The sequence below is a fragment of the Diabrotica undecimpunctata genome, chromosome 1, assembly GCF_040954645.1.
Source record: "Diabrotica undecimpunctata isolate CICGRU chromosome 1, icDiaUnde3, whole genome shotgun sequence".
In the NCBI taxonomy this organism is placed as follows: Eukaryota; Metazoa; Arthropoda; class Insecta; order Coleoptera; family Chrysomelidae; genus Diabrotica; species Diabrotica undecimpunctata.
The window spans coordinates 14,489,121-14,501,221 of record NC_092803.1 but is presented as its reverse complement, the minus strand read 5'-3'; the positions used below and the strand labels follow the sequence as shown (position 1 = coordinate 14,501,221).

The 12,101-nt window shown below is 33.1% G+C and overlaps 1 protein-coding gene across 3 annotated transcripts in view; it reads right to left on the bottom strand.

Moving 5' to 3' along the window:
• The window catches only part of rdgC (retinal degeneration C), a 445,875-nt gene that overhangs the window by 342,046 nt on the left and 91,728 nt on the right, over nt 1–12,101 (bottom strand). Inside the window, exon 1 of one of the 3 annotated variants that reach the window (XM_072536978.1) lies at nt 8,398–8,651. The exons of the other annotated variants lie outside the window; for them this stretch is intronic. Coding sequence (XP_072393079.1) covers nt 8,398–8,430 — 33 coding nt within the window. The 5' untranslated portion in view covers nt 8,431–8,651. Of the gene's footprint in view, nt 1–8,397; nt 8,652–12,101 lie in introns of those variants that run through there. 3 annotated transcript variants of the gene reach the window in all.

The window sequence follows — 12,101 nt, the reverse complement described above, 5'->3', positions numbered from 1 at the left end:
AGTGACAATCTAACACGTAACGAATTTTATTATACATATCACTTTAGAATTTCCAATATACGAGTACTTGTATCAAGTCTGTCACCGGATTTTAAAAAAGCAATTTTAAAGGCATCGTCAAAAACATTTCGCTCGCAATGCGAAAGGTCTTTTATTTCATGTAGAACTTCCTTTATAGAGAAGTATGCAATAACGTAATATATATATATATATATATATATATATATATATATATATATATATATATATTGTTATGATATGTAAAATCGAGAAAAATATTGGTTTGTTTAAAAATATTTCAAAGTTCAAAAACATTAAAATAATTCAGATAAGTAGAATAATATCCAACAAACATTTCGAAGAAGGAGAGTTATTAAATCCTTGGATTTCCTGTACTAAACATAGTGTAAGCTTTGCATAAATTATTTCTTTGTTATACTTGAGTGACCCGCATAAGTTTAAGTGAAAGCCACAGACAATTGAACGGGGTTTTTCAAAATACATTAATGCAGTGATTAAAGACAATAGAAGGGATTATAGAAAGTGGTTTTTGTTAATTTTTAAGAATTATAGAAAAATATTATTTGTAAATAAGTTTTAGGAAATTTATAAGTATAGGTAAAAATTTGTTTGTTATCGAAATGAAAAAATGGGGGAATTGTGATGAGTTGTGATTGGCGGAGATTGAAAAAGGTGGGATAAATATGTAGGAAAAAGTTTAGCGAGATTGAGGAGAGAGAAAAGATATAGTCAGTTGGTTTCCAAGTCTGTGAGAGGAACGGTGATTGTGCTCTGGCGGTTCCTGAAATGTAGCAAGCAGTAGTGGAATGTTAGTGAGTTTTTGTGGAGTTAATGTATCTGACAGAAGCTGAAGAAGCAAAATATTGTAAGTCATATTTCTCTACTTATATTCCAAGAGTCACTGTTCAGGCCAACGAGAGATTCAGTTTATCGTAAAGAGAAGATATTCCAAGAGTCATTTTTCACTCGGGCCAACGAGAGATTCAGTTTATCGAGAGGAGAAAGGCTATCATAATTTGAATGATTTGTGCTTTTGAAGGAGATCATTAAGGACGATATACTTGCAACAATCTGTGTAAGATTGCTGTTTACATAGGGAGCGGTTGAGAGGAGATAATATAGTCTACAAGGAACAAGGATTTGGACCACTCATCATCAGAGAGAGATATTTTTGTTTCTGCAGTTTTTTTCTTTTATTGATAACAAAATTTTTACACGTAATTGAGAAAGGATATAAATATTTTGATTAGGAGAGTTAGAATAGTTTGGGATTTTGACATTTCAATTAATATTGTTTGTACCATTAATTTTGATTGTTCACGTACGGAGAACAAAATTTTGAGAATCCTTATATGAGATTTGTTTATTGAAAACCTTTGAGTGTGAATCATTTCATTATTTTTATTTCAATATATAGTGTTAGATCATATGTGTTTTTTATTATTCCGGTATCCTCTGGACCTTACCTTTCACATGTAATAGCCTAGATATTGAAGCACGAATTTAACCCTGAGATAAAAGAATTAAAAATTGTGATAGAGTCATAATCATATCATTTAAATAATTTTAATTAATCAAAAAAAATTAATTAGCTAATTATTGCTTGGCGCATCAAGACTTTATATATCACAATAATATATATATATATATATATATATATATATATATATATATATATATATATATATATATATAATTAAAAACATATACGAAAATACAACCATTGCAATCAGACGAATGTATAGAAACACCAACCTCATAAAACTTTAAAGAAGAGTGCGACCAGGCGACACTATCTCGCCCAAACTATTCAGCTTTGCCCTGGAAGACATTTTTAAGAAACTAAAATAGGAAAAAACATGTAATAACATCGACGGAACACCCTTAAACCTCCTCAGATTTGCTGATGTGCAAATATTATCCAAGAATTGAAAGAAATGTTACAATTATTATATGCACAACAGTAGCTTGCTAAAATAATTAGCGGAGTATCTAACCTGTAAGTTATGTATATTTTTGCTGCTAAATAATTAATTATATGTAATGCTATGGCGTTTTGGCGATCATCGAACGAGTAAGTTCGTATAGTGTTGGAAAAAAGAAAATACTGGAATGACTAATAATGCGATTGTTTCGAGAATTAACGAATTAACAAAAATCGGGTATAAGACGATATATACAATTGTTAAATTAGAACTGTTACAGATCGTTCCTTAAAACGAAAGTAACTAAATAAAAAATTGGGTAGTGTTGACACTGCTGCAAAGGACGTTATACAATGAACAGTTTATAACTTTGACAAAGAAAATAGAGTGCCTATTTTAGAACTAATTCGTAAAAAATGAGATTTTTCTGAGAGATCTTTGGAAACACTGCGCGAAGTTTTTTTGAGTTGTGAAAATGACGAGTTGTTGAAACGACAGCTTCGGTACATCAGGGTTGTTCAATTGAAGAATGAAACAGTCAGTAATCGTGGCTCTATAGTGGTCAGCATTGACTAACGTTTTGGCCAGCATTGTTTTTGAAGAAGAAGTACGGTCCAATAGAAGGAAGAATACAGGGTAGAAGGAGTCGCGGAAGAAGACGCATCTCCTGGTTAAACAATTTGAGAGCTTGGTTTAACTGCACTTCTGCTGACCTCTTTAGAGCAGCGGTATCGAAAGTGCGAATTGCCATGATGGTTGCCAACCTTCTTAGAGGAGATGGCACATGAAGAAGAAGAACGGTCCAATGATTCCACCAGGCCATAAAGCTCATCAAACAGTCTGTTTTTCTGGATGTAATGGTTTCTCAACATACATTTGAGTATTATCTTAACTCCAAATAGGGCAGTTTTGTTTGTTCATGTAACCATTTAACCAAAAGTGAGCTTCATCGCTAAACAAAATTCGCTTATGAAAATCGTAATTAACGGCAATCTCTTTTTGGACACACTCACCGAATCTACGCCTTGCTAGATGACAATGTACCTTTAATTCTTGCACGAGTTGGATTTTGTAAGTACGCAAAGCAAGATATTTCCGCAAAAACTTCCATAAAGTGGATGGACACGTATCCAACTGCTGTGTACGATAACAGATAGACTGATTCTTGTCTTCCTGTATGCTACGCTCTACAGCAGCAACAACTTCTTCTCTACGCACTGTACGACGTGTTTGTCGATGCATATTATCATTTGGAGTAAACGTTGTGCAAAAACGTTCCATGGTTAATCGAATTACTTGCTCTGATGGACTATTATGTTGACCATAGTGCGCGATAAGTATTTCGAACAGAACTACAATTTTCAAAATAAATTTGTACAATTTGGAAGCGTTTTTCAGGCGTCAAGTCTATTTATGCCAAAATGCCAAACCCAACTTAACATAAATAACTTGACAGCTGTCAAAATGACCGACAGTTAAAAAAGTGTTACTAACATAAGTTTCTATACCTCTAAAAAAACGACCTTTATTTACCATTAAAGGCTTCTTTATCATTGAATATTTTGACCATAAGGAACTCGGAGAAAACGTTTCAACGAGATCTCCGAAGTATCCAAACCGCACAGTTTTATTATTATGTTCTACACAATATTCTGCCATTCTGGCATTTGTCGTATTCCCTGTCGTATACGTCTCTCGATTTCTTCGGTAGTAAGTTTTGTGTTGCTTTTTCCGCTTTTTTTTTACAATTTCGTTGGACATTTCAAAATTTTCACTTTTTCGGTTTGACAGCACCAGGTATTTATTTATGTTTGATATCATTACCCTAACGACGGTATTGCCGAGCGTACTATGATAATTTTCTGAATTTTTAAAAATATTTAGATTGTGAATACGATAAAAAACTAGTGCGATATAAAAATTTGTATGCACCATGGGCATTAATATATGTGTATACCTTCGCCGACTTACAAACACTCCGACCAGAGGCCCTCGTATTTATAAGATAGTCGCCCTCAGGCATAAATACAACTACTACTACTTAATGCCCTTGGTACACAAATAACTATTATCTGACTACAATTTGGGATAATTTTATCGGGTTTTTCATTTTATTTTCTACTTAATGGGACATTCATATAAAGGCTTTTATGCTGCATTTGATAACAAACAAAAATACTTCAATTTGATCATTTTTCTTTAATTTAGAAGGCCAGTTAGATCGTTACCTGAGAAAAATGTTGATTTTCCGTGACATCAATAACAATTTGTTATTTTTCAAAGAAGGTATTTGCCCATCCCAAGGGCGTGTTTGTTTACTTTCTGTTATAGTGTTGACCAAGCAAGATAAACTACATAACAATTGATAAAAGTAGTACATCTATGCTGAGGGGCAATAAAACGGAAAATTCTTGTGAAATTTACTTCAGTCTTTATCCAAACAATCGTTTAATTTAAATTGTCATGAAAGAAAAATATTTTAATTGCTTACAAAATTTATTCTTGGATGGAATTTATAGAATGTACCTTCTAATATTACACAGTGTATTCAGAAATTATTTTTGTAGAAGAAAATGACAAATTTGCTATAAATTATCTTTTCTAAGAATTGTGATTTGAATCGACATATCTGTAGAGAAAGAGCGAGAACAGAAAGAGTTTGGGAGGTTTGGGGATGGGAATAAGAAATAATGTACGAAATGGTGTGATTGACTTGGGCCAACAGTGTCAGAACTTGTTTGTGATTACTACGTTCTTTATGAAGACTGAAGACCAGTATGTTTCCTAGTGCCGGGAGAAGGTAAAGTCAGTTACATTTTCTGCTGGGTAGAGGAAGCCAGCTATAAAAGAAGTTACCAAATGTAAAGTGATGAAGGGTGAGTGTATAACTAGTCAACACCCACCGCTGATAATGTCTGATAATGGATACGGAGATAAAGGACAGGTATAAAGGAAACCTGGAGTCCTAAAAAGGGAAAATCTGAGGAATATGATGTTTTCTAAAAAAACCTTCGTAAAGGAACTATACCTCTTTAAGGATAGCGGCCAAACATGTAATTATTTTAAATGACTTTAAATTTGTTTTTTTGTTTTTATCATTCGTTCCTTTTAAAACTATTCATGGTTTCCAATAAACTTCAATCATTATATAAAGCTTTTTTTTACATAAAAGTTACTAAAAATATTAAGTATTACTTTCCTAGCATCAACTTGAATCTAGGTTGTCTGTTAAAAAAAAACCCTTCGAAAGAGAGTCAGTTGTTGTTTGAAGGAGACATTTCTACATTGATTTTATGATTACAATAGTGTATATTATTTTTTCCAATACTATTCTTATTTCCTAATATTTCTAGCTTTATCCGTTTTTCTTCTGCGAATGACTTGTATCTTTATGGATTTCCATTTTTCTTTTCTAACATTCCCCAAACTTGTAATATCCCATTTCTATATATAAGATACTAACCTAGCCCGAGAGATCCTCCGTTAGCCCAGTGTTTGCGGTTATAAACCAGACCAAACATTTACAAGAGGCGTAAATCTCGAGGGAGAAATTTTCCGTCCTAATACGAAAAACGGTCGTCTCGCTGGGGACCCACAATACTCCCACTTGCGTTCGCAGACCCAAATTCCGTGCCTACTCGCTTTAAATGAATACAAGTGTCCTGTGATCTTGCCTCAGCCAGCCAATGTAGTAAATGAGTTTGTGGAGTAATAAGAGAAGACACAAATATTTTTGAAGATACATATTATAGAAGGTATGTTAGATATCTGACATTTTCAAGCGGTATTAGTCTATTAAAAAAGTCAGTAAATTTTAAAACTAGTATTCCGATCTACTTAAGGCTGATAATACTGGAAGGTAATTTTTAATGTGCATATAGGTCAATGTGAATAAAATATAAAGCAACAAGCTACATAAAAATTAGGCCACATTAGTATCAAATAGATTACTTTAAGACAAAACAAGAATTTATATGTGAATGTGCAAGGAATAGTAGTGATAATACTAATTATGTTTGTTTATACTTCTTCTTCCTCATTAATCTACTTCCTGATTATTTACATGACGGAACGTAGTCACTTCATTTCTTTGGCAGTCTTGCAATAATCACCCTTTGGTGGGTTAACTCTTACTATTTTGACCACTCTAGTTTTCACCATCCTTTTTTCTGTTTAGTACCTACTCATTTATACTCTATGCCTTGCAATTTTTAGAAGGCTCAGATTAAGGCAGTTATCTGAATTGTGTTTCGAAACTATTTCACGGATTTAATATCAGATGTCGCTATTGCGTCCGTTTCGAAGCCATTTTATTGTTGCTTCTTAAAGACAGGAAAGATTAATTTTCACGTTGAGAACGCCTATGAATAACTGTTCTGATGAGCTTTATTAAAGCGAAATACGTATAAACAGATACGTAGACGATTTGTACGTGAAATGAAATCTTGATTGTCTTTTTCATTTTATTCGGATCTACTCTGTATGAGTACAAGAAACCAATTCGCTAACGATTTCTGCTTAGTTGAGGAGACATGTCGTGGAATGCAAATTTTAGATTCCCCATGTCTCTATTAACATCTTTATCAACGTCTTGCTATGCCTTGCAATTTTTAAAAGGCTCAGATAAAGGATAAAGAGAAAACCGAATACCTAACAACAGAAAACAAGGATATGAGAAACCTAGAGATAGACGAGGGAAGACAAATAAATGGAACAGATAAATTCAAGTATTTAGGAACCATAATATCGAACCAGGGAACAACAGAAGAAGATATAAACAACAGACTGAGACAAACAAGAAACTGTATAAGACAACTAAACTCAGTGTTGTGGGATAAGAACATTACGATAAAGACAAAAAAGAGAATATATAACACCCTGACAAGAAGTATCCTGACATATGGGTCCGAAAACTGGACAATAAACAAGAGAAATAGAGGTAGAATAAGAGCAGTAGAAATGGAGTTCCTGAGGAGAAGCTGTAGACTTACAAAAAGAGACAGAATTGAAAACGCAGAGATTAAGCGGAGAATGGGAGTGCAATCAGACATAATCGACTATATAGAGGAGAAGAGACTATCCTGGTACGGCCACGTCAGAAGAGCGGACAGAGGACGCTGGATAAACAAAATCACAGAATGGAGCCCGATTGGAAGAAGAAAGAGAGGAAGACCCCGAAGGTCATTCAGAGATGAAATCGACGAGGCTATGGAGAAAAGAACCCTGCGAGATGGAGACTGGAATGACAGGGAAAATTGGAGAAAACGGTTGAGTAAAGGAAGACAGTGAAAACTGTGGAAATCCTTAGTAGTAGTAGTAGATAAAGGCAGTTATCTGAATTGTGTTTCGAAACTATTTTACGGATTTAATATCAGATGTAGCTATTGCGTCTGTTTCGAAGCCATTTTATTGTTGCTTCTTAAAGACAGGAAAGATTCATTTTCACGTTGAGAACGCCTATGAATAACTGTTCTGATGAGCTTTATTAAAGCGAAATACGTATAAACAGATACATAGACGATTTGTACGTGAAATGAAATCTTGATTGTCTTTTTCATTTTATTCGGATCTACTCTGTATGAGTACAAGAAACCAATTCGCTAACGATTTCTGCTTAGTTGAGGAGACATGTCGTGGAATGCAAATTTTAGATTCCCCATGTCTCTATTAACATCTTTATCAACGTCTGGCTATGCCTTGCAATTTTTAGAAGGCTAAGATTAAGGCAGTTATCTGAATTGTGTTTCGAAACTATTTTACGGATTTAATATCAGATGTCGCTATTGCGTCCGTTTTGAAGCCATTTTATTGTTGCTTCTTAAAGACAGGAAAGATTAATTTTCACGTTGAGAACGCCTATGAATAACTGTTGTGATGAGCTTTATTAAAGCGAAATACGTATAAACAGATACATAGACGATTTGTACGTGAAATGAAATCTTGATTGTCTTTTTCATAATATAATAATAGAATAAATTTTGAGCAAGATAGATATGCAAGCTACTTTGGACAATATATATATATACATATATATATATATATATATATATATACATATATATATATACATATATATATATATATATATATATATATATATATATATATATATATATATATATATATATCAACAGTTCTTGTGAAAATTTCTCCAAGGAAATTCAAATCAACAATGACTACTATACATAGGTATTCAATCCTTTTTTGGACAATTCTTTGGACAATTCTTTGGACAATTCTTTGGACAAAACTTTGAACAATTCTTTGGACTGTACTTGTCTGGTATTCCAAAAATGGTTAAAAGTTGCACTTTTTATGTGAGTAAAAAGTTCATTTAGGTTTCAAGAAACTTAGTTGTAATTTCCACGATTATAAAGATATCTATATTATACAGATTAGACCGAAATTTCAAGTAATAGAATATCTACTATCTACTTATGAAAATACAAACCTGAAAGTTGCAAAAAACACTAAACACCCCCATTTTTACCAATATAAGTTAGACAAACTTTCCAAATATCGACACAAACTTCAAATACAAGCAATTCTCTGCGAAACAAAGTTAAAGTTCCAAACTACCACGTTGCGTGTATTCTCAGCGAAATAATTATAGTTAAACAAATAGAAATTATGCGGTAAATATGGAACGCGACGTTCATAAAGATTACGTGGTCGTTTAATCCTCAAACGCAATTTAGCCTGATGAAGAATGATATGATAAGCAGAGTAAACTAGTTAGTGAGACAATTAAGATTTGAGAATTAATGGTCACTAAGCCTGTCAGAAATATTATCAAATATTTCGTTGATATCAAACTAAAAATTATAAAATTAATGTTTATTTTGATTACTACATTTTTTTGGTAAGAAACCACAATAATTGCAGGTTTTGGTAATATTTCGACTTATATCGTGGAAATATTTCTCGTGTAAACAATACACAAATAAAACATTTATTAAATCATTTATTTAAATCATCGAGTTAGAATCTATGGAGAGGGCATCACGTGACTAAAAACGACCTCACTTATATCGTCCATAAACGGCCATATCGTTAAGATTGTTTTGACACTTTTGACAGATCGTATATACGTTTGTTGTTTTTCGAATATTTTTAGTTTTATAATACTTTTATAGAAACTGTAATAATACACTCAGGTGCAAAAAAATCGATACATTCCTTATTTCTTATTTAATTGAAGTTGTATAATTTTAGAGACATTAAATTACGTATGTAAATTTAGGTGTACCCTCGTATACGAGAAATAAAATAATATTTTTAATATTACTTTCTATATTTCTTAAAACAAATTGTTATTTCAGGTTTTTGTCAAAAAGGGTCTGAAGCAAGTAGATATTTATCGAATGTTGTTTTTAATTCAACAACCATACTAGTGTAGTGATTTTATTTTCAAAACGTGTTATATTTTTATTTAATTATCCTTCCTAAATGTCTCTAACTCCGACAGATGCTGCAAGGGCGGTGACTTTAGTTCAAGATGGTCGTAGCCAATATTATGCAGCTGAAATGTTGGGTGTTAGTCGATCTTCGGTTCAAAGAGCAGTTCGGCGTTTTAGCGACACTGGTAACTTCACAAGAAGACCAGGATCAGGTCGTAGAAGGGTAACATCCGAAAGAGATGATCGATTTCTGGTCTCATCATGTTTGAGAAATCGGTATCTAATTTCAGTGAACTAGCAAATCGTCTGAGCGAAGTGAGAATTGTGGATGTAAGCAGATGGACAGTTCGTCGACGACTTGTAGAAGGTAATTTATTATCCAGAAGGTCAGCCCTATCTCCAATACTATCCATAGAACATCACAGAGCTCGCCTTGCTTTTGCAAGAAATCATGAAAACTGGAGTGATGCAGATTGGAGCAATGTATTGTTCTCAGATGAGTCTCCAGATTTTGTCTAAAGTCACCAGACGGTCGAAAAAGGGTTTGGAGAAGAGACGGAAGATCGATATTTTCAATGTAATATTGCGGAAAGAATAAGTTATTGGGGGGGCTCCGTTATGGTTTGGGCTGGTATCATTTCAGAAGCCCATACTGATTTAGTTATTGTAGATAGAGGTTCTATGACTGCTGCAAGATACATAACAAGTATTTTAGATCAACATGTGGTACCTTTTGCGCCTTTCATTGGACCTAATTTTATTTTTATGGACGACAACGCGCGTTCTCACCGTGCTAGAATCGTCAAACAATATATAGAGGAGGTGGGAATTGTCCGTATGAACTGGCCGGCTTGCAGTCCCGATCTCAATCTCATAGAACATCTATGGGATATGATGGGAAGACGTCTTCGAGCACGAGTACCCCATCCAAACAACTTGGCTGAACTTACAGCGGCTCTTCAAGAAATATGGGATCAATTGGATCAATTTTATATCCAGAGGTTAATTACCTCAATGTCTAGACGTGTACAGGCTGTTATAAGAGCCCGAGGGGGAAACACTAGATATTGATTTATTATCAATGTTTTTCTTAATTTTAGAAAGTTTTGAATATTCTTGTATTTTTGAGTTTTGGCGTATGTCTCTATAAATAAATGATTTTTTTGGATAATCTGTAAAAATTATTTTATTCTAACATATACTTTTACATATATACCTGATTTAAAACTAATATCTTCAAACGTTTTCTTTTTTCAGCAAATAGTAGTTCCAGTAGCAGAAGCAATGTTAATAAAAAATCTTCAGGAATAACGTTCTACAGGTTAGTATACAAATATGTAAACAAAGTAATGGCCCGTAATTCAGAGAATAAATTAATAGTATTTGACTTTATTAATTTATCTTTATGTATAATATATCGTGTTTATAGTGTTTACCGCGGGATAAATAAATCATAGTTTATTAAAAATGTATTGCACTTTTTTAGATTATGATTAAATCTTCTGAATAACTAGTCATATTTTTATAGTAGTTTTAATGTTATTGAGTCCGGCCATGATCCCACCGCCATATTGGTATCATCGTTAGCGACGCCTACCTACGCCGTTTTTTAATACATACGTTAATATGCTCATAGCATCTCCATAGATTCTAACTCGATGATTTAAACAAAACTGTTTATTTACGTGCCTGTCAAAAACTTTACAAAGAGAGTTCTGAACTGAATAGGAGTTCTCTAGTATTACGCACTGGATATATTTAGTGGGAAAGATGTCATCTCCAACACAGCGTGTCTTGATAACTAATAGGAAACTTACTATGAATATGTAGAACAACCGTGGATAATAATACAAATACAAAGGGAAAACTGCTTATTTGAAGGACTTCAAACAGGCCTAATCAGTTATAATTGACTTTCTTAGAAGCTTAGATCTGTTGGAGTAAATCTATGTAGTGTATACACAAAAGATGGCAGTATGGAAATGTCTAATGGGCCAAAATACGCCTGTTAAATCTATCAATTTATGAGTCAAGACTAGTCTGGGTCTTAGTTTTTAAAGAGATGAGGAGAAATTTTAGACAAAGGTTATGTAAAATGAAATGAAATATCAATTTAACCCTTTGAGTTCTGACGACTCAAGTCAGCTCTAATTTTAAATGTTGTTTTCTGGTATAAGCGTATACGTTACGTACCACTAACTTTAAAATGGCAGAGAATGGGCTAAGATTCTCGGAACGTAAAAAATCTAAATATTCATTCGCAAAACATCAAAATTAACGGAAGAACAACTTTTGGAATTTTTAATGGGTTCAAGTGATGAGGAGGAGGTTTTTTAATCATTTATCCGATGAAGACAATATTTTATTTCATAAAGGCAACTCTTTGATTATTCTGAGGAAGATCCCCAAGAAGGATTAAGAATCTATTGATTGTGTGGGTATAAAAAATTTTGTTCACTAAGCAGACCTGTTGCCTCTACCGGTCCTATCCAAAATTATTGAGAGACTTACAAAAGCCCGACTTATGTCCTTTCTCGTTGAAAACAACATTTTATCACAAAGGCAGTTCGGCTTTTTATCTAATAAATGTACCAGCGATGCTGTTTTCTGTACTACATGAGGTCTATCAAGCACTAAACAATAATCTTCATACTGTCACTGTTTTTTGTGACTATGCCAAAGTTTTTGATTGTGTAAATCACGACATTTTGATCAAAAAACTAAATTTGAGGTATTTCTTTGAATTGGTTCGAAT